At 37.9% G+C, this 24,223-nt stretch overlaps 1 protein-coding gene and 1 pseudogene across 1 annotated transcript; one reads left to right on the top strand and one right to left on the bottom strand.

Annotated features, from left to right (window-relative positions):
- Window positions 1-15,037: 15,037 nt before the first annotated feature.
- Window positions 15,038-15,275, bottom strand: LOC136323383 (small proline-rich protein 2E-like). The gene is given in 2 exon segments (XM_066255217.1): window positions 15,038-15,214; window positions 15,216-15,275. Coding segments are annotated over 2 exon segments (237 nt in total).
- A 2,187-nt stretch (window positions 15,276-17,462) lies between these two features.
- On the top strand, window positions 17,463-18,239 carry LOC136322583 (3-hydroxyacyl-CoA dehydrogenase type-2 pseudogene; annotated as a pseudogene).
- Window positions 18,240-24,223: the final 5,984 nt, after the last annotated feature.

The following is a 24,223-nucleotide window of genomic DNA, read 5'->3' as shown; positions in this document are numbered from 1 at the left end:
ATTGTTAAGAAATCTAACCAAAAAAACCCAGTAGAAACAAATAAAAATACAATAAAAAGTAGAAAATTTTAAAAATAATGAGAAGTAAAAGAGAAAGACCACACACAAAAAACTACAAAATAATAAAAAACAAACCAATCACAAAAATAAGAATAAAAATATAAAAATAAAAGAAAATGAAATTCAAAAGAAAAAAGATTTTATTTTTGAAAGGTTTTACTGTTTTTTTTCCATTAAGTGGCACTGTATTACAAGTTTTAGCTGGGTGAAATTTCTGGGCTGATCTCAACTAAGATATTGCTGCTGCAATAATAGACAAGTGGGTTTGCAGTCTTTATGTTTTGTTGGGGGGTGTTGTGAGGGCTTCACATCTCTGGAAATGAAGAGCTCAGGCCTCTAGGCACTCCTCCCCATGTGTCAACAGACCAGAGGACTAGACACAGAGCACTTCTATTTTTCAGGAGAGAGAGTGGCTCTGTAAAACTAGGTGTGGGGTAAGTCTCTGACACTCCCTTTACCTTGCAAAGTAAGAGGGATGGGATCTGAGAGTGTGGCAATGACCACACTTTGTTTTTCTCTGTCCCTGTGATGAGTACTGATTTCTGGCAGACCACAAAAACACTGGCCATGACACTTTGTTCTGTTGCTGCCTTGGTTTAGTTTTTCTCCTACTGGGTTTCCCCCCTCTTCAGAGCCCCAGCAGACAAAAACCCAGACAGATTTCTTTCCTCTATAGAACCAATTGCTAGTGCTTATTATCTTTTGCTCCCCTTCTCAACCTTTCCCACCTTTAGTCTTTTTCATGCATGGATCTTTTCAAGGATGCCTGTGAGACATGCTAGAATTCTTTCACTGTGTTATAACTGTTCAATTTGTTGAAATTTTAAGGAGAAAGACCAATGGTATCTATCATGCTGTCATTATTCTATGTCCCCTATTTTTTATTTTATTGTTTAGTGAAAACATTTATACTTATATATTCCAAATAAAAGTTCTGAATCAGAAATATGATTTACAAATATCCTCTCACATTTTGTGTGTTATCTTTTTATCTCTCCATAGTGTCCTTCAAAACACAAAAGTTTATAAATCTTCATAAGGTCTAATTTACCTATTTTTTTGTAACAGAGACAGAAAGAGGAACAGATAGAGACAGACAGACAGGAAGGGAGAGAGATGAAAAACATCAATTCTTTGTTGTGGCACCTTAGTTGTTCATTGATTGCTTTCTTATCTGTGCCTTGACCATGGGGCTACAGCAGACCAAGTGACCCCTTGCACAAGCAAGTGACCTTGGGTTCAAGCTGGTGGGCTCTGCTTAAGTTGGCAACCTTGCGGTTTTGAACCTGGGTCCTTTGTGTCCCAGTTCTATGCTCTATCCACTGTGCCATCACCTGGTTAGGCCCTTTATTATTTTAAATTGTGTTTTGGTGTTGTACTTATAAAACCACTGCCTAATTTGAGGTCATGAAGATTTACACTTACATTTTTTTCTAAGATTTCTGTTATTGTCACAACATTTAGGTCTATGATCCATTTTGAGTTAATTTCTATATACAGCATGAGATAGCTATCCAACTTTATGCTTTTGCATATGTATATCCAGTTGTCCTCAGCACCATTTGCTGAAAAGACTCTTTTTCCCATTAAATTGTCCTTCTACTTTCAAAAATTAATTAACCAAAAATATAAGGATTTACTTTTGATTTTTTTCCTCATCCTAGTGTCACACTGTCTTAACTATTGTAACTTTGTTGCAAGTTTTAAAATTGGCATTCTCCAACTCTGTCCTTTTTTTCAGGTCTACATTGGCTCTTTGGGGCCTCTTGCATTTCCATTTGAATTTTAGAATTCAATTATCAGTTTTTTCAAAAGAGACAACTAGGATTTTGAAAGGGATTGTGTTAAATCTATGGATCAATTTAAGGAGTATTGCCCTTTTAACAATATTAAATCTTATAATTCATAAACACAGGATGTCCTTTTATTTCTGTCTTCTAATTTCTTTCACAGATGTTTTGTATTTTCAGTGTACAAGGTTTGCACTTCTGTTGTTAATTTTATTTCTGTGTTATATTCTTCTTGAAGTTCTATAGTTATTGATTACAGCTTTTTCTTATCTTTTAATGTAGATGTTTTCAGTGTCAAATTTTCTGTATGCATTTTTTTACCTATACTTCATACATTTTAGTAAGCTTTCTTTTTTCCTCCCAAAATGATATTAATATCTCATGTTATTTCTTCATGAGTCATTGGTTATTTGTAAGTGTTGTCAAGTCATGAGACTTATAAAACAGAGAGTAGAATGATGGTTACTAGAGCCAAAAGGATGGCAATATGTGGAGGTGTTAATCAAAATATACAAATCTTCAATTATGTATATAAGCTGCATAAGCTATAATATACAGAATGGTGACCATTTCCAATAATACTGCATTATACATTTGAAATATCCTAAAATGATCAACACTAAGTAGTCATTTTTTAAAATTTAATTTATTGTGTTTACATAGATTCTAGTGTCCCTCCAAATGCATCTCCCCCTCTCTATGTTTTTCTCAACATCCCCCTTGCCACCTTCCCCAAAATGTCCTTTCCCCCTTCCCTCCAAGATTTGCTTTTCTGCTCTATAGAATGTTGCATTATGTGTGTATAATGTCCCATCCTATCATCCCTTTTCCCTTTGTCAACTTTCCCTCTGGACCCTTTGATTCCACCTCAGTCTCTATTCTATTATTCAGTTCAAATTGTTCATTGGGTTCCTCAAATGAGTGAGGTCATATGATATTTTTTTTTCTCTGCATGGCTTATTTCACTTAACTAACAGTTTTCAGATCCATCCATTCTTTCACAAAAGGTAAGATTTCCTTCTTTATTATGGCCCCATAGTATTCCATTGTGTATATGTACCACTGCTTTTTAATCAACTCACCCACATATGGACACTTGGGATATTACCAGATTTTGCCTATTGTAAACAATGTTGCCATAAACATGTGGGTGCATTTCTTCTTTTGGATCATTGATGTGGTGTTCTTGGGATATATTCCTAAAAATGGGATGGCTGAGTCAAAAGGTAGTTCCATTTTTAATTGTTTGAGGAATCTCCATACTGTTTTCCACAGTGGCTGCACCAGTCTGCATTCCCACCAGCAGTACAGGAGGGTTCCCTTTTCTCCACATCCTCACCAGCACTTATTAAGTTTTCTTTTATTAATGAACACCATTCTGATGTGTGAGGTGATATCATATTATGGTTTTAATTTGCATTTCTCTAATGATTACTGATGTTGAGCATTTTTTATCTGCCTATTGGACATCTGTATGTCCTCTTTAAAGAAATGTCTATTCATTTGTTTCGCCCATTTTTTGATTGGATTGTTTATCTTCCTGGTGTTGAGATTTACAAGTTCTTTATAAATTTTGGTTATTAACCTCTTATCAGAGGTTAATATTTGACAATATTGTCAAATATGTTCTCCCACTGTGTGGTTTGTCTTTTTATTTTGTTCATATTGTCTTTAGCTGTGCAAAAGCTTTTTAGTTTTATAGAGTCCCATTTGTTTATTCTGTCTTTTATTTCTCTTTCCCATGGAGATAAATCAGCAAATATATTGCTGCAAGTGATGTCGGAGAGCTTATTGCCTGTTTTCTTCTAGGATGCTTACGGTCTCATGATTTACATTTAAGTCTTTTATCCATTTTGAGTTTATTTTTGTGAATGGTGTAAGTTGGTGGTCTGGTTTTATTTTTTGCAGGTAGCTGTCCAATTTTCCCAACACCATTTGTTAAAGAAACTGTCTTTACTTCATTGTATGTTACTACCGTCTTTGTCAAAGATCAATTGACCATAAAAGCGTGAGTTTATTTCTGGATTCTCTGTTCTGTTCCATTGATCTATATGCCTGTTCTTATGCCAGTACCAAGATTTTTTGAGTATAATGACCTTGTAATATTACTTGATATCAGGAAGTGTGATACCACCCACTTTATTCTTCTTTTTCAAGATTGTTGAGGCTATTTCTGTTCTTTTTTGGTTCCGTATGAATTTTTGAACTATTTATTCTATATCTTTAAAGTATGTCATTGGTATTTCAATAGAAATTGCATTGAATTTATAAATTGCTTTGGGTAATATAGACATTTTAATGATGTTTATTTTTCCTAATCATGAACACGGTATATGCTTCCACTTGTTTGTATCTTTCTTGATTTCTTTTATCAATGTTTTATAATTTTCTGAGTACAAGTCTTTAACCTCCTTCGTTAAATTTACTCCTAGGTACTTTATTTTTTTGTTACAATAGTGAAGAGGATTGTTTTCTTAATTTCTCTTTTAGAAAAATCATTGTTGGTATATAAAAATGCCTATGATTTCTGAGTATTAATTTTATGTCTTGCCACCTTGCTAAATTCATTTATCAGGTCCAGTAGTTTTTTTACTGTGACTTTAGGGTTTTCTGTGTACAGTATCATATCATTAGCAAATAATGATAGTTTTACTTCTTGTTTTCCAATTTGAATGCCTTTTATTTCTTCTTCTTGTCTGATTGCTGTGGCTAGGACTTCCAGAACTATGTTGAATAAAACTGGTGTAAGAAGGCACCCTGCCTTGTTCCTGATCTTAAGGGGATTGCTTTTAACTTTTGCCTATTGAATATGATGTTGGCTGTGGGTCTGTCTTAAATGGCCTTTATCATGTTGAGGTATGTTTCCTGTACTCCCACTTTGCTGAACGTTTTAATCATAAATGGGGGCTGGATTTTATCAAATGCTTTTTTCTGCATCTATTGATATTATCATGTGTTCTTTCTCCTTCCTGTTGTTTATGTGATGAATCACATTGATTGATTTGCAAATATTGTATCAGCCTTGCCTTCTTGATCCCACTTGATCATCATGTATTACTTTTTTCATATATTGCTTGATCCAATTTGCTAATATTTTGTTGAGAAAAATCTAGCATCTAAATTCATTATGTATATTGGCCTATACATTTTTTTCTTTGTATTGGCTTTGCCTGGTTTTGGAATAAGGATTATGCTTGCCTCATAAAAGGAGCTTGGAAGACTTTCCTCCTCTTGAATTTTTCAAAATAGTTTGAGAAGGATAGTAGTTAGTTCTTCTTTGAATATTTGGTAGAATTCACCTGTGAAGCCATCTGGCCCAGGCCTTTTGTTTGTTGGGAGCTTTTGCTATTTCGATCACATTTGTTGTAATCAGTATATTTAGGTTTTCTGATTCTTCCCAACTGATTTTTCAGAGATTACAGTTTTCAAGAAAATTGTCCATTTTACATAGGTTGTTTAATTATTTGGCATAGTTCTTCATAATATTTTTTTACAAATTTTTTTTGTATTTCTACTGTGTCAGTTGTTAATTCTCCACTCTCATTTCTAATTTTATTTCTTTGAGACCCCTCTTTTTTTCTTGGTGAGTCTGGTCAAAGGTTCATTGATCTTTTTTACCTTTACAAAGAACCTACTCTTGGTTTCATTGAACCATTGTATTGGGGTTTTTTTTAGCCTCTATGTCATTTATTTCTGCTCTGATCTTTATTATTCCCTTCCTTCAACTTCCTCTGGGCTTTACTTGCTGTTCTTTTTCTAGTTCTTTTAGTTGCTGGGTTAATTTGTTTATTTGAGTTTTTTCTAGCTTCTTAAGGTATGCCTGTAAAGCTATGAACTTCCCCTCTGGACTGTTTTTGCTGTGTCCCATAAATTTTGAGTTGTTGTATGCTCATTTTCATTTGTTTCAAGGAAATTTTTTACTTCTCCCTTGATCTCATTGTTGACCCATTCATTATTTAATTACATGCTGTTTAGTTTCCAAGTGTTTGAGTGTTTTTTAGTTTTTCTATTGTAGTTGATTTCTAGTTTCATGCCATTGTGGTCAGAGAAGATGCTTGATATGATTTCAATTTTCTTAAATTTGTTGAGACTTGTTTTATGTCCTAACATGTGGTTTATCCTAGAGAATGTACATGAGCACTTGAAAAGAATGTATATTCTGCTGCTTTAGGGTGAAAGGTTCTGAAGATATCTATTAAATTCAGTTTATCTAGTGTGTCCCTTAATTCTGCTGTTTTTTTTTTAATTTTCTTTCTTGAGGATCTATCCAGTGATGTTAGTGGCATATTCAAATCCTCTACTATTATTGTATTGCTGTTGATCTCTCCCTTTATGTTCATCAAAGTCTGCTTTATATATTGAGGTGCATAGATATTTATAATGGTTATCTCTTCCTGTTGGATTGCTCCATTTGTCATTATGTAGTGACCTTCTTTATTCCTTAATGTACTGTTTGTTTTAAAGTCTATTTTGTCAGATATAAGTATTGCTACCCTAGCTTTTTTTTTTTCATTTTCATTTGCATGAAATATTTTTTCCATTCTTTTACTTTTAGTCTATATGTATCTTTTGTTTTGAGGTGGGTCTCCTGTAGACAGTGTATGTACTGGTCTTGTTTTCTTACCCATTTAGCTACCCTATGTCTTTTTTAAAATTTTTATTAATTTTAATGAGGTGACATTAATAAATCAGGGTACATATATTCAAAGAAAACACGTCCAGGTTATCTTATCATTCAATTATGTTGCATACCCATCACTCAAAGTCAGATTGTCCTCCGTCACCTTCTATCTAGTTTTCTTTGAACTCCTCCCACTCCCCCTCCTCCCCTCCCCCTGCACCCCGTAACCAACACACTCTTGTCCATGTCTCTTAGTCTTGTTTTTATGTCCCACTAATGTATGGAATTCTGCAGTTCTTGTTTTTTTTCTGATTTAATTATTTCACTTCGTATACTGTTCTCAAGATCCCACCATTTTGTTGTAAATGATCTGATGTCATTAGTTCTTATGGCTGAATAGTATACCATGGTGTATATGTGCCACATCTTCTTTATGCAGTCTTCTATTTTTTTTTACAGTGATTAAAGCCTTTAAGCAAACTCTTGGCCAATACAGCAAGAATCCGTAAAAGAGTAATGCCCTTAACATGTTCACCAAGTCTAAGTTGGCACTATCACCATGCCAAATCCCTGAAAAATGCAAGCCAACCCCAGTTCAGTCTGTTAGGAGCTGTCACAAGGAGCAGGTGTTCAGGAAAAGTTCACATTCAGGGAAAGTCTGCATGGCACTGGAATTGTCACAATTCTATACTTTGCATGTCATGTCCAAGTCCCAATGACCACTGCTTCTAGCTGGTAATGAGTCAAGTAGACTGGAAAAGCCATCTGCAGCATGCGTGGAGAGGGAGCTTCTGTTATCCTCTGCCTGGAGAGATGAGAGCAGGTTGCTTTTCCCTGGAGCTCTGCAACTGTGGCGTGGTAAAGAGAACCTTAGGATACACTAAGCTGGGTGGCAAAGGTAGATTCATAATAGAAGTTGGCAAAAGGGAGAAAGAGAGCTCTAAATTAGGAGTAGATCCCAGCCTAAAATATGAGTGGGGCATTGAGGTAGGAGGAATAAAGGAAACACTATATATTAAACAAAGCAGCAGAAAATGGGACTATCAACACCCACAACAGAGATCTTCAAGGGAAGAATAAAAAACCTGACTATTCAGGCAAGACATAGTTAAGTGGCCCTTGTGCAAATGAGATCAGTTTACCTGCTTCTTTAAAGAAATACCCTTGGCTTGTCCACAGTGTCGTAGGTAGGGCCAATGGCCCTGAGCACCTTCAGCCTTCAGTGGCAAACCCCAGCATTCTGGGCAATGTTAGGTTGTAGGTGGCTGGAGCAGGGCTGGAAGAGACTGAACCCTCCCTTAGAGGAGCGAGGGGGAAGCCTACCTTCCAGTGTTCCTGTTTCCTCACAGCAGAGGCATGTAAGTCTGGCAGGCTTTAGCTCAATGACCTTCCTTTCCACTATTGAAGCAGGACCCAGATGGCATCCTATGAGACCCCTTTGGGGCGTTGGAGCCTTTAAGGGCATATCCTAAAAGCTGGTAGTTCACCTGATCTCTATTGGGCTTTTTCTGCCTCTTGGTATCTTAAAAGCCATGCTCAGAAGATCTCACTGAGGGATTTAAGGATCCCCATCTGCCTATATAAACCTTTTCCATATATCTAGAGCTATTTGGAAAAAGACAAAACAGTGTTATTAGCTGGATCAAATAAAAGAAGGTAGAAGTTTGCAGGAGAAAAAGATTTGGCATCTCCTGTTCATCTGCATTCAAAAGAAATTTAAATTTTTCTAAGTAAAAAGCATGATATGGTAGACCCATAGGAGTTCCAGGATATGACTCACCCCTTTTAAATTTTTTTAAATTGACTTTAAAATATTTGCTGGATACACTTTAATAATACCTTGACTTTAAAAATTGTAAGAAATACACATAATTCAAAAAGTTTGACAAAATACAGTAAATGCTTTTGCTCCATATGCAGGAGCATTGTCAGTTTAACCAGTTTAGGAAATCCAATAAAGAACAATGCATACAGACAATGAGCTATAACATGCTTAGCAGCCTCTCCTGTTCTGACAGAGGTTACTATAAATCCAGAATATGTATCCAGTGTAAGGTGGACATAGGACTGTTTGGCAAATGGAGGTATATAAGTAACATCCATTTGCCAAAGTTGTCCTGGTAGGGGTCCTTGAGAGTTAACTCCAAATGAAGGGACAGATTGTAGTATAGGACCCCTTGGACAGGATTTCTAATCTGCCATGCTGCTTCCCGAGAAAGTTGAAATTGTTTACACAGGGTTGTAGCGGTCTGGTGATGAACAGTATGAGACTGAATTGCTCTATCTGTCATGGTTGCTCCAAATAATTTTCTTTTGGTGGCCTGATCAACAAGGGCATTCCCTTGTGCTAAAGCTCCAGGGAGCATGGAGTGAGCTCGAGTATGTCCTATAAAACATGGAGCTCTATATTGACATACAAGTCTTTGAGGAAGGTGGAACTGATGAAATAGTTCATCAGCATTTGTTCCTAAGACAGCAGTCTTTATAGTGGAAACACCGTAAGTAAACCCTATGTCTTTTGATTGGAGCAGTTAATCAACTTACATTTAAGGTTATTATTATTGATATGTAGTTGTTTATTGCCATTTTTTTAAATCTACATTTCTCTTTTACTGGATTTTTTTCCTGGTTTGTTCAGTCTACAGCAGGCCCCTTGACATTTCTTGCAGCATTGATTTTGTTGTAATGAATTTCTTGAGGTTTTTTTTTTTGTCTGGGAAGCTTTTTATTTCTCCTTCAATTTTAAATGATAGCCTTGCTGGATAAAGATGTCTTGGTTATAGGTTCTTGTTCTGCATTACTTTGAATATTTCTTGTAAATCCTTTCTGGCCTCAAGTGTTTCTGTTGAAAAGTCAGATGTTATCTTTATGGGGGGCTCCTTTTTAGATGATTGTCTGCTTTTTTCTTGTAGCTTTTAGTATTTTTTATTTATCTCTTAGCTTTGGTAATTTGAATATAATGTTTCTTGGTGTAGGTCTTTTGGGGTTCTTTTTTAAAGGGGTTCTCTCTGCTTCTTGAACCTGTGTGACTCTTTCATGCATCAATTTAGGGAAATTTTTAGCTATAATTTCTTCAGTCATGTTCTCTATCCTTTGTTTTTTCTCTTCTCCTTCAGGAACCCCTATTATGCAGATGTTGTTTCTTTTCATGTTGTCACGTAGCTCTTAGTGTTTCCTTAGACTTTTTTATCCTTTTTACTTTTCTGCTTTCATGCTTTTGCTTATCTTGTCCTCTAAGTCACTGATTTTATCCTCTGCTTAATCCAGCCTGTTTTTAATTCCTTCTAGTGTAGTCTTCATTTCTGATATTATGTTTGTTCTTTCTGTCTTGTTATTTTTTATGATTTTAATATCCTCTTTGATGCTTACAATTTCTTTATTTAGGTGCTCATTAATTCCATCCTTTGTAACTTTGAGATCCTTAAGCATCCTAACAATCATTATATTATACTCTGCATCTGGTAATTTGATTTCTTCCATTTCGTCCAGATCTTTTTCTTGGAATTTTTTGTTTTGATTAATATGGCTTAATTTCCTCTGTCTTCCCATTGTTTCTGTGTGTGGCTTGCAGGCTTGTTCAAGTTGTGGTCTCCTTAACTAGTAGAGCCACATTAAAATCTTAATTTGCCTGCTTTCAGTTTTCTTAACTCATCAGGGAGCTTGTTTACTGATTTTAGCAGTGGGCTTATTTGAAACTGTATTCAAGAATATGGTGGGTGTGACCTCTGAGAATATGAAGTTGTGTTCTGCCAGTTGCTCTTTGGGGACAGGGCATGTTCTCAGTATCAGAGTGGGAAGGTATATCTCAGGTCTCCCTGGAAACCTGAGTTATTGCCCCTCTCCCTTACTTACTGCTTTCCACTGTATCTTTTGTGCTGATTGGTACTGGAGAGCATTTTGGAGGTGGGACACCCAGAACCACTTTAAGCTTGTGCTGGGTGGAGGGATCAACTCCTATCCCAGGTATGGTTGCCTCTGCATTGGTGAATAAGTCAGCTTAACTCAGGTCAGTGCAGGCACTTCTCTCCCCATCACCATTTGTCTTGCTCTGCCCACTTTCCTCCTGCAAGACAAGTTAGTCCTCTCAGTCCTCCTTGCCCCCAGAGTCCCAGGCAAGTGGTTATGAGCAATATTTTCTGCTCTGTCCCTTTAAGGCACCCCCACCTCTTCCCACTCACAGATCTTTGCTCTTCTCCCCACTCAATGCTGTCTGTCTATCTCCTCCAGTCCATGGATTTCTAGGCTGAGTCTCCAGTTCTAAGACTAAAGGCCCATCTCTCAGGGTCTCTCTCCTTGTAATGAGAGCCCTTCTGGACCCTCAGGCTTAACCTCCCCTCTCTTCTGGGAGCAGGGGAGCCCCCACCATGCCCCCACACTCCCTATCAGGATTGGTGTAAATTCTTCTGTGCTCCTTGGTTTTTGAGACCTGTTCTTTTAGTCCAAAGTTGTTTTTTTACTATGACTGTTCCTAAATTAATTTGTAATCCAGTTTGGTTGTGTTAGCTGGGAGTCTGTACATCTGCCTACTCTGCTGCCGTCTTGGAATCTCTTTAATTCTAAGTATTCTTAACGCACACACACAAATGGTAAGTATTTGAAGATATAACTGTGTTAAAGTGATTTTAGTCATCATCTCACAAAGTAAACAAATGCCACGATAATATTTACTTTAAGTATATACAGTTTTATCATCAATTATACAGTGATAAAACTGAGGATCAGCATGAAGCTGAAAGAAAATACTTGTCATACAAAAGAATAGCAACATATAAGACTCTCCATATTCATTCTCTTCTTTGCCTTTGTTATGTCTTATACTGTTCTCTGAGAGAGAATCCTTTATCCATTGTTCCTTGAAGACCTTGCATATACCTCTCAAAGTCAGTCTTTTGTAGTTAGTCACATTGGCCACATGATGTGGGTAGTGTAGAAAGTAACAAAGGATGGCTGGTAAGTCATATGTATTATTGAAAAATCAAAGTCATTTTAGTCTTGGTTCATAGTTTATTTCTTTAGTACCCTCAATGCACATCTGATATTATATATAATTTCTGTCATCATTCCTGTGTTCAATAACCATACTCCTTTTCTAGAAATGCTTCTCAAGGCATCTCTCAGAATAGCAGAAGAAACTGCACACTTTTCTTTCTTTTCTTTTCTGTGTTGTTACAGTCAATAGAAAGTGAATTTGCCTGACCAGGTGGTGGTGCAGAGGATAGAGCATAGGTTTGGGATACAGAGGACCCAGATTTGGAACCCTGAGGTCACTAGCTTGAGCATGAGCTCACCAGCTTTAGTGTGGAGTCACTGGCTTGAGTGTGAGATCAGATATATGACCCTATGGTTATTGACTTGAGCTCAAGGTTGCTGGCTTGAAGCCCAAGGTTGCTGGCTCATTGAGCAAGGGGTCACTGGCACAACTGTATCCACCCAGTCATGGCACATATGAGAAAATAATTAACCTTTTGAGTAGTGAGTTTTTTATCTTTGCTGACCCACGAGAGTGAGTTTTTTTCAGAAAAATGAAATTAGTTCCAGTTACAGTTTTATTAAATTAAAGTCATGTTTGTTTGATAAACAATTTATAGAAACAAGAAGAACATACATTTGCCTTTTTTAATGTTGCCTTATACATTTTTAAAATAAAAACTTTTGTTATGCATGAAGACATACATGAACTTTCATACTACTCAAAGGGTTAATAAACAACTAAGGTGTCACAACAAAGAGTTGATGCTTCTCATCTCTCTCCTTTCCTGTCTGCCTGTACTTATCTATCCCTCTCTCTGTCTCTCTCTCTCTCTGTCTCTGTCACTAAAAAAGAAAAGTAAAGAAAGAAAGTAAACTTAAAGTTCAAAACTGATTCTAATCTCACCATTAGAGGTCTTTGGGGCTTACAAATGATGGATTTTAAAATTATCCAAAAATTTGAATTTCTAGAATTTTTTTTCTTGACATTTTGGGCATGCAAGTTACACAATAATTTCCTGAACATATGTCTTTGTGAAACTACTCAGTTGAAAACACAAATAATCAACATTTCATAAACCTCCAAGGTTACTACAATCATGTGAGCAAAGGTTTTGCCACTGAATAACATATATCTCCATATTTTCAGTATTTCATATCAGTTTTCTTGCCAACCCCCTCCAGACCCCTAAGTTAATACCACATAGTTAAGATTTGTTATAATAGAACCCCACTTTAAAAAACTAATTTCTGATTTGGTTCAAACACACTAGTTACAGTTGAAACAACTCTCAAATATCAATGTTTATTTTCATTTACCTCACAGTCTGGTGAGGGTTGGGCTCTAATCTGGAAACCTCCTTCCACCCTCAGTTCTATCATGTTGGAGCTTTACTTCTAGTTTTCTGAGTGGAAGATGTAGGGAGAAGAAGATTCTCTTAGTTGTAAATGTGTTTAGATATGGAGTGATTTTATATAAAGATTTTACTGCTTTTAAAAGTAATGCTATATTTATTAGTATTTGTGTGTGTGTGTATACATATATAGTATAGATTACATAAACATATAATCTCAGTTAACTATTTTCATTTGGACAGTTAGGATCATAAGAAATAATGTATTTAAAGAACCTGTTTCTCCTTACCAGCTTAACAAGAGGCTGAACACTTAGTAAACAGGTTGCATTGCAAGAGTAACTTCAAAACTACATAAACCTCTAAACACCAATATTTTTCAAATGTGGGATCAGAACATTTAAGAAAATATCTACAGAGGTGAACAAAAGTGATAGGACCCTGATTTTTAGTGGGCTGTTAGAGTAAGAAGAGCAGGTGCTCACATGGAGAGAAGCCAACGCTTTTCCTTGTAGAAACTCTTATTATTTCCCTTTAACAGATATTTTAAGAATAACTTCAATTTTATGCAGAATACTCAACCAATTTCTAAAAGCTCTTTATCTGAAATACCATATAAAAATAAAAAAATGAATTATTCATTTCTTGTGCCCATTTTCTGATTGGATTGTTTGTCTTTCTGGTGTTGAGTTTTACAAGTTCTTTATAAATTTTGGTTATTAATCCCTTATCAGATGTATTGTCGAATATGTTCTCCCATTGTGTGGTTTGTTTTTTTATTCTGTTCATATTGTCTTTAGCTGTGCAAAAGCTTTGTAGTTTGATATAGTCCCATTTGTTTATCCTGTCCTTTATTTTATTTGCCTGTAGAGATCATCAGCAAAGATATTGCTGAGATAGATGTCAGTGAGCTTACTGCCTAAGTTTTCTTCTAGGATGCTTATATGACCTCACTCATTTGAGGAATCCAAGGAATAATGAGAACTGAGGAACAGAATTGAGACAGAGGAGAGATCAAAGGGACCAGAGAATAAGAGGACAGAGGGAAAGGGGATGATAGGATGGGATAAACCTGAAGGGAAGGGGGGAGGGCGCTGTAGGCAGGGGGCAAAGGAGATGTTGAGGGGAATAGAGGGAAGGGAGATGCATTTGGGGTGACCCTAGAATCTATGTAAACACAATTAATTATATAAAAAATTTAAAAAATTAAAAAAATAAATAAATAAAATGTGAATTTTAAAAGAAAGAGAACAGTATCTGAAAAGAAAATAAAGTTTAAGAATTTTTTTATTTCTTGTATTAGTTTTCTCTAAATCACTTTTGTACTAAAGAAAATATGGTGGTAGTGGTGATGGGGATAGTGATTATGATGGTGATGGTGCTGATGATGGAGATAGTGACTGTGATAGTGATGGTGATGGAGATGGTGATTGTGATGGTAATAGAGATGATGGTGATCATGGTGATGAAGATGATGAAGATGAAGACAATGATGATCTGTTGCTTTACCAAGAGCTAATTATAGGTCAAAAATTGTGGCAACTAAACTATGTGTATTCATTCAATTCTTTACCTAAGGCAAGTTTGTAAGATAAATATTATATTTCTCACTTTAGTAGAGAGATTGAAATCCAGAGGATCTCCATTATTTGTCCCTCAAAATAGTAATTTTAAAAAATAACATAGCTTTGAGATTATATAAAAATAATATATGGTATGACATCAAATTCAAATAACACAGAGAATATGTACATGAGCATTAGAATCAAAGGTTACAAACAAACCAAAATGATGAGATGATATTGGTATCAAACAGCTTTAAAGAAAGAAAGAAAACATTTATCCTATCACAACAAAAATGTATTTTATTCAGGAAATGAAAGAAAAGTTAGTTGCCCAAGTGATAGAAATCCTATCCAGGTGACAGCCAGACAAAGCCATCATTGAGAGAATTCTCTGCTGCCACCCACAAGTGAGCGGTTGCTCTTCCATCTGAAGCTGGGAGACACTGGCACAGCTGAGGACTGCCCTTTCTCGGCTTCCTCCTGGAGAGTAGCAGGACAACAGCCTCAGGAAGAAATCATTCACTGTCAGGAATCATCACAGGCATATAACAGGCTGAAGGGTGGAGGAGCTTCTTTTGTATCCATGATGGGCTTTGAAGAGAAGATGAAGGAGGAGCTGTGGAAAAGGATGAGCCAGTACTTCCTATTCTCTCCTGACCCTGATGAATGCTGAAGCTGTTACTTGCTCTTGGGTGGGCACTTCTGCTGGCATGGTAGAGGAGGCTGCACAGGAGGGCATATCTGCTGGCACAGCTGAGGGGGGCATGGCTCAGGGCACTTTGGGGCTGGACATGGCTCATGGCACTTTGGGGGTGGGCAAGGCTCAGGGCACTTTGGGGGTGGACATGGCTCTGAGCACTTAGGTAGGCACACGGCTCTGGCAAGGCTGCTTGCACTGCTGCTGTTGGTAAGACATTTTTCTGGAGTCTTAGAATCTGAAAGAAATTACATGACTATGGTCACCGGAAGGCACTCCTACAGACAGTATCCAATGCTTAGATAATACCAATCTCCAAGCATGTGCTTTCATCTCTTAGCTTTACTTTAAGACTCTGGCTTGTCTCTTAATTTTTAGAAAATTGCTTCACCATCCCTTTAAAAAAAACAAACTGCCTTTTCCCATTTTACCAAATAAAATACTGCTAAAAGAACAAAGTTATATGTTATGAATGAAAATAACATCTTCCAGAAAGGCCAGCACAAGTACTGAAATCCTGAGCAATTTCACAAGCAGTTTCTCTCACCATTATCTCTTGTGAGGTCCCAATAGGCTGACTTAGGTATAGAGCAAAAAGCTGTTCAGGAACAATGCAAGGGCCTCACGCCTTCGAAGACATAAGCCTTTGTGTTCAGACAACAGGACGAAAACCAAACAATACAGAAAACAAAAAGTACTTTGGCTTCTTTTCTTCTCATACTATAACTTTCCTATTAACTTATTTTTTGGACAAGATAGCAAATTATCTACCTAAAAACAAAGAAAACAGTACATCAACCTGCCCCAATTCTAAGGTTTTACTAAATAAGTAGCATCAAACCAATGATCATCACTTAGGACAAACCAAACTTGCTGTCTTTAGTTAATTTCAAAGTTCAGAATATTAAAAAAATATATAGAACTCAAGAAATCAGACTCACCAACTTCCCCAAAGTGGATCAGGACTCGAGTGCTGGGAGGATGGTGGTCACTCGAGGAACAATCTCTTTATAGCCCCTGCTGCTCCACCCACTGCGAAGTGGGGCTCCTAAAACTGATCTGATCCAATAATTTTCCATCCAAAATGCAAATCCATCCATAACTGGCTTGACAGGAACTTGGAAAACAGAACACATCCTGCTCCAGGACCTCCTCACTGAGCTACGTGCTCATGACCCACAGAGGCCCTGCCTTAGCTCTCAGTCAGCGACTAGGGCTGAGGAAGAACTTGAGAGATTCTCTAACTGTTGGTCAAAGGCTCTCTTTCTTGATTGGGGGAGATGACCCTTTCGTATCTTCCACCCTCCCTGAGTCATAAACCTTTCTACTCTGTTCCCTTCAGCTGGCTGCCATTTTGTTATAAATGTTGAAAAGAGCCAGGCTACCTGTTGACATCTTTGTCTTTACCCAGATTGTCCTTAAATGCATTTTTCCTTGATCCTATGGCCTGCTAATCTAAGTCCTCTTTTTTGCTTTTAAGACAGACTGGTAAAGCTGCAGCTCATCTCAGCAGGTCCCCCATAATGATACTAGAAACATGCAGTTAAATGTGGCCTCCAGGGCTCTATTTTCATTACTTTAACCCTACAGATGGAGAACATATAGCTGATTCCTATATTCTTTATAAATCTGTACCACCTTGGACACATGATTTTCACTAGGATCACACTTTAGTTATTGTAATTTAGATGTTCTGGCAACTCAGACCCTAGACCCACGTCAGAGAGCATCTTTTTTTATCACAGCTTCCCAACATGACATGCTACCTGCTTCTGCATACTTCCTTACAACCTGTGTTTGTGCTTCTTCAACTTTTTTTTTCTTCTGGTGACAGAGACAGAGAGAGAGACAGATAGGGACAGACAGACAGGAAGGGAGAGAGATGAGAAGCATCAATTCTTCATTGTAGCACCTTAATTGTTCGTTGATTGCTTTCTCATGTGCCTTGATGAGGGGGAGGTGTCTCCAGCAGAGTGAGTGACCCCTTGCTCAAGCCAGCAACCTTGGGCTTCAAGCCAGTGACCTTTGGGCTCAAGCCAGAGACCATGGAGTTCTGTCTATAATCCTATGCTCAAACCAGAGATCCCACACTCAAGCTGGAGGGCCCACACTGAAGCCAGATGAGCCCATGCGCAAGCCTGCAACCTCAAGTTTTTGAACCTGAGTCCTCCACATCCCAGTCTGATGTTTTATTTACTGTGTCACTACCTGGTCAGGCTGGGCTTCTTCAACTTTTGAAGAGAACTTAGAGAATGGTTCAAATATTCTGGCATTCTCCTTCTTTAAAATCACAGGAACATCCCATCTAATCAGCAACATCATTAAAATAATTAATTTTATATTGATTTAATATTTATTAATTGATACTTTGTTTGACATAGAACCTATTGGAGAGGCCCGTGAAAAATGGCTGTAGTATGTCTGCATAAGAGGGGCCCAGTCGCCATAATAAACAGAGGTGCCTCAGCCTAGGCCTGGTCACAACAGAGCCACTGGTGGGGCAGGGGCCACCGCTGTATTTCTGGACCTGCCCAGCTCACAGGGGGATGCCCAGACCAAGAAGTTGTGGAAAAGCTGCACCTTCACCCCAGCCACTGTGACCTCAGGAAAGGATGTGCAACAACCCTTACTCCAGCAAAAGAAAAGTTTGGCCATGTGGACATGGCAGTCAATTGTGCAGGCATGGCAGTGGCCATCAAGACATACAACTTAAAGAAGATCCAAGCCCATACATGGGAAGACTTCTGGCAAGTGCTCAATGTGAATCTTATAGGCACCTTCAATGTGACCTGCCTTGTGGCTGGTGAATTAGATCAGAATGAACCAGACCAGGGAGGCCAATGTGGGGTATCATCAACACCAGAAACGGCTGCCTTTGAGAGCCAGGTGGGACAATCTGCATACTCTGCTTCCAAGGGAAACATGCTCTGCATGACACCACCCATTGCTAAGGATCTGGTTCCCATGGGCATCCGAATGATAACCATTTCTCCAGGTCTATTTGGCACCCCACTACTGACCAGCTTCCCAGAGAAAGTGCACAACTTCCTGGCCAGCCAGGCACCCTTACCCAGTTGACTGGTTGACCTTGCTGAGTATGCTCATCTGGTACAAGCCATTGTGAAGAACCCATTCATCAATAGAGAGTTCATCTGGCTGGAGGGTCATCTACATGCCATCTAGTGTGGAGAGGGCCAAGAAAACACATCCTCATCCACTCCTCCTTCCTCTGGCATACTATACTCCAGCTTGAGAGGAAGCCCAGTAGCCATTCCATTACTCTGCCTACTAGTCACCCTCTGTGCCTAATAAAGTCTCTATTTCTTATAGAAAAAAAAAAAGAACCTATTGGAAAATTCAAGACAAAGTTTAAATCACTTTGTGAATAATTTTGTCATTGAAGTTAATTGCCACTTATTTACAACTTCTTAATCATTAATCATAATTTCATTAAATTTTTACTCATTGTTAAGATTTTTTTTCATATTCATCACAGTGAAGTATATGTCCAATAAATATTTCCATCTTTATTATGTTCATATAATTTTTCAGTGTGCTAGAAAGAAAATGTGAAAGCTAATTTATGTGACTATTTGGCCATGAGATGCCCAGATATTAGGTCAAACAGTGTTTTGGGTGATTATGTGAAGGTGTTTTGGGAGATTAATATTCAAATCATCAGACTGAGAAAAGCAGATTGCCCTTCATAGTGTGGTTTGTCTCATCCAATCTGTTAAAGCCCTGAATAGAACAGCAGGCTGATCTTTCTCTGAGTAAGAGATAATTCTGCCTGAACATCTTTAAATGGGGACATTGGCTCAGCAGATGTTGAACTTGCCAGCCTTTAAAATCACATGATCCATTTTTTTTTCAATAAATCATTCTTTAATCTCTTTCCCTCAGTAACTTTATATCTTACTGGTCTACTTCCTGAGCATGCTGTATAATTCAGTAGGAGATACCAAAAAAAAAAAAAAAGTGACAAGGAGGTCTGGTCCAAGTTCTATATTTGACAAGCCATGTGACCAGAGGAAGGTCACCTCCTCTTCCTCTACAAGAAGGGAAGAAAAATACCTGCCTCTTGGAGTAGGGGCTGTCAGCATGGACCATCTATTGACCCTGTTCCATCCTGAAATTCACTCTTCCTTTTTCTTCTTTCCCAGAGAAGCTGTCTTATCCATCCCAGTCCTAGAAGTGTTTCTGTCCTAGGACAGATTTCAGGGTGGGAATCAGTCTCATCAGCACTTTTCCTCCTTGTTGCCCTCAAGGTTTCATGCTTGAGCTATTTTTTTTAAAGGAACCTTTAATCACCATTGAATGAAATGCAAAGAAGCGAACAAAAGTCACAAGCATTCATTCAAAATCTATTTACTGAACCACACCTATGTGGTTCCCTCTGATGTTTCCTACAATAGAGAACAAGATGAAGCTAGTCTTGCTCACAGGATAATGGGGAGCACACACTGACACACCAGCTATTAAGGTGCACTGTTGTGGGGCCCACCCAGAGGGGGCTGTTGAATCTCCCTGGAATTTTCCCTCAGCTTTTCCCCTTCCATCAAGTAATATATAAGCTACCAGCTAAGGTCTTTTCAGGGTCACCCCCCCCAGAGGTCTTCTATGTCACAAATGAGAAGAGACTTCACAAAGAGGCATCAAAGTAATTTATCAAAGCCTTTTAAAAATATTTCATCTGCCTACAAGAGAAATTTTTAAGTCGCCAATTTCTAACAATATCTCTGAAAGCAGGAATACTGCTTGTGTTATAGCAGGTGACATCAAAGGAGAACAGAATAACTTAAATGTCAACTATATGTTTGTGTTAATTCTGAATTATAAAATATAATTTGAATATTTTATCTGCCATTTCATGGACATGATTTCTTATGGCCAATTAAGTCAGAAATTCAAAAGGTTGATATAAGGTAGTTTTAAATTTAAAAATATTAAGAATGTTTTCTGATAGCCTGACCTGTGGTGGGGCAGTGAATCAAGCATCAACCTGGAATGCTGAGGTCACTGGTTCAAAATGCCAGGCTTGCCCGGTCAAGGCGCATATGGGAGTTGATGCTTCCTGCTCCTCCCACCCCTTCTATCTATCTATCTATCTATCTATCTATCTATCTATCTATCTATCTATCATCTATCATCTATCTATCTATCTATATCTATCCATCTATCTATCTATCTCTGTCTCTCTTCTCTAAAATGAATAAATAAAAATAATTTTTAAAATTGTTTAAAAAAGAGAATGTTTTATGATATACATGATGTGTAATTATGACAAATATATTGGGCCTTTGGGGAGTGCCTAGAGTTTGGGAAACAATGTCCTGATATGTTCTCCAATACTGAACACAGGTTAGAATTCTGCTTTTTCAAAGACAGCTCTCAAAAGTTCTTCCACAGTTTCTCTGTTCAGTTTTGGACCTGAACTATCTGTCCTCTTTTCTCTGTCCCGTCAAGTACTGAAACATTATTTTTGAGCCATGGCTGGTGGAAAGACTCCTATCCGCGTTGGGAATAAAGCTCCAACACTGACCTTATGTGACTGGAATGTGGGAACACATTTGTTCTTGGGGGCAGGATCTCCCTTTATCAGAAAATAAAGATTTTTTATTCCATAAATAAATACTAGTTATTAAATTACAAGAAACAAATATAAATAAAGATACTATTTAACATTCACCATCACATGTAATGATTGAGAATATGTTTGAAGAGGGGAAAGAAGATCAAAACATTAGGTGAAAATATGAACTTGGGCTGATTATATATATTTGCTTTCTCTCACTTTCTTTACAAACAGGTTTTAGGTCTTTAAAGAGAGTCATTTTAAAGAGATTTTTTTTCTGTTTATTCTCTGTCCTCCTTAAGCCCTCCAGATGCCTCAAGCAGACACATTATCTTCTCACTTCCAAATGTACACCCCTTATCTGTCTAGTTGGTACATATTGATCATCCAAAAAATGATGGTGGCCCTGGCCAATTGGCTCAGCAGTAGAATGTTGGCTCAGCTTGTGGAAGTCCTGGGTTTGATTCCCAGTCGGGGCACACAGGAAAAGTGACCATCTACTTCTCCACCCCTTCCTCTGCTCTCTCTCTTTCTCTCTCTCTCTCTCATTCTTTTTCCCTCCCACAGCCATGGCTCAAAAGGTTCAAGCAAGTTGGCCCAGGCTCTGAGGATGGCTCCATGGCCTTGCCTCAGGCCCCAGATGGGCAGAGCATCACCCTATAGGGGGTTTGCTAGGTGGATCCCAATTGAGGTGCATGTGGGAGTCTGTCTGTCTGCTTCCTGCCTCTCATTTAATAAAAAAAAAGACATGATGGCAGTGTTATCTGTGATTAGACCTTGTGTATTAAAATATTAAAACCATATTGCTAGAGCTTCCTTGTCTTGGCCAACAATCAGGAAGATTTGCAAGAACATGGTTTCATCATTGAAAAAGGAGGAAGAAGAGAATGAGAAGTAAGAGAAAAAGGAAGAAGAGGCACTGGCAAGTCAAGGGTCATTGAATCAAACCAGCAACTCATCCTCTCAGTTAAACATGTTAAGTTCCCAGAACTGACATTGCTCCTGTCAGTCAGGAAGGACTTTGGACCAAGAATACCATTAGCCTTGATCATGCAGGGACAGAGCCATAAGTGTAGCACTTCAAGGCCAGGTGTATACAAACAGTGTCATGACCAAATGGTTTATATAGACTATGTCAGAAGGCAGAGAGAAAAGAAAGCAACAGGTCACTTACCACTCCCCATAGCCTCACATCATATCTAAAACATAAATCTTTAGAGAAATCTTGGATTTCTGCCATCTGAATTTAGCAATTACCTGCTAAAATGGAATTTTGGTGTCTGATACTTCAGTTTGGGTTGTTCTTTGAGGTTCTCTCTCTGAGGATACTGCTCTCAAAAGGGGTGCTAATCTTTCTCTCTCTAAAATCAACTTTAAAAAACTAATTCAAGATCTTACAGAGCTAAATTTTACCATATCATCTGGTAATAACACTTCTAAAAATTTACCCAACTGGTTTTAAAATATGTCCACACAAAAACCTGCATGCAAATCTTTATCGCAGCTTTATTCACAATGCCCAAGAACTGGAAGCAACCAAGATTCCCTTCAATAGATTACTGGATAAATAAATTGAAGATTTGATCAGTGAAGAGCAATAAAGAGCAACCCAACCCTCTTCCAGTGCCTAGCTGAAATGTACATACCCCACATTTCATTTCAACTTCACACTGCAAGGGTCACCTTTGATAAAGGAACAAAGAAGTGAATAAAATTTATTTGGAAAGGAGGTAATATCCTAGGAAGGCAATGCTCCATTTTAATTTTATTTTATTTTATTATAGTCACTCATTTATAAACACTAATCCCCATTCCAGCATTTCCCAATGGTGTGACTTGTTACGAAAACAATCTCACACAACAAACAATTTTTTACATTTTAATTTTTATCTACCTTATCACATTTGAAAAAGTCATCATTTCAAACTTGCCATATATAATATTGCATATAATTACTGTAATTTTTTTTTCTTATGTGAGCAGCAGGGAGGCTGAGAGACAGAATCCTGCTAGTGCCCCTACCAGGATCCACCCAATAAGCCCACTGTGCGGTGATGTTCTGCCCATCACAACTGAGCTTGCTCCACTGCTCAGCAACTGAGCTATTTTAGTGCTGGAGGCAAGACTATGTAGCCATCCTCAGTGCTTGGAGTCAACTTGGTTGAGCCATTTGAGCCATGGTCACAGAAGGCGAAAAGAGAGAGAGGAAGAGGGAGAGGGATGGAGAAGCAGATGGTCACATCTCCTGTGTACCCTGACAGAGAATCCAACCCGAGACTTCACATGCCAGGCCGATGCTCTACTACTGAGCCAACCGGCCAGGCCTGAATTACTGTAAACTTTAAGGTCTATTGATTTAAAGGTAATGTAATAAAAACTATTATATAATAATATTATCAATATGCAAATATAATAAAAATAGTATGAAATTCACTGAAGCTTGGGATCCCTAATATATCTGCAGGCTCTTGCAGAATAACCTAATTGCTTCCTATTTAGAAAGTTAGCTGCTACAAAAAGTCCACTCCATTTTTCCACCTTATCCTGGCCCAGAACTTACTACTGGCTTTTCCTGTACATGGCTTGTAGTCACTGAAGCTGTTCCATTTTTGCCATGGACAGTTGGGAATCCCTAGCTTGTTTTTGAAAATGCAAAAAGGGGGCAACTTCTATACCTGATCTCAAAACACAATCTGCATACCCCATGCCCTATATGTTCTAAACTCCAGAAATAAGACAAGGTCTAACATACACAAAATCTAAGAAAAGTATAAGATAATAGGAGAGCAAGTGTAGTAGACTACAAGAAGCTAATCCTTCAAGATTGATATTTGTGTTTCCTCTTTCTAAACTTAGACTCTAAGTTCCTGAAAGCAAGGGGTTTCATGTTTAAGGCTGTCTGTCTGTTTAATACCTATCTTCTTTGTATCGCCCCACCAGTCATATACAAAGACACTCTACTCCCACTACTAAATGTAAGTTCCAGGAAAACAGAGCTGAGACTTTGTTTACCTCTTACTACTATATTCACATGATTTAGAATAGTGCCCCACCTGGCAAAAACACTGAATAAAAGAAGATATGCACCCCCATGTTTATTGCAGCATTGTTTACAATAACCAAGATCTGGAAACAGCCCAAGTGTCCATTAGTGGACGAGTGGATTAAAAGACTGTGGTACATATACACAATGGAATACTACACGGCTGTGAAAAAGAAGGAAATCTTACCTTTTGCGACAGCATGAATGGACCTGGAGATTATTATGCTAAGTGAAATAAGCCAGGCAGAGAAAGAAAAATATCATATGATCTCACTTATCTGTGGAATCTAATGAACAAAGTGAACTGAGAAATGAAATAGAGGCAGAGGTAGGGTCACAGGGACCAGAAGGACAGCAGTCAGAAGGAAGGGGGATGAAGGGATGAGATCAGAGAAGGTGAAAGGATTAGTGAGATTATATATACATAACACATAGATACAGATAATAGGGCAGCAAATCCCAGAGGGAAGGGGGGAAGGAGTTAGGGGGAGGGGACCAAGGGGGTGTAATGAGGGACAAGAGGGTGGGGGTAAGAGAGTTATATTGAGT

Source organism: Saccopteryx bilineata, chromosome 2 (assembly GCF_036850765.1).
Source record: "Saccopteryx bilineata isolate mSacBil1 chromosome 2, mSacBil1_pri_phased_curated, whole genome shotgun sequence".
In the NCBI taxonomy this organism is placed as follows: domain Eukaryota; kingdom Metazoa; phylum Chordata; class Mammalia; order Chiroptera; family Emballonuridae; genus Saccopteryx; species Saccopteryx bilineata.
Note: the sequence above shows the minus strand (reverse complement) of the source record. Positions and strands in the feature narration are given on the sequence as shown.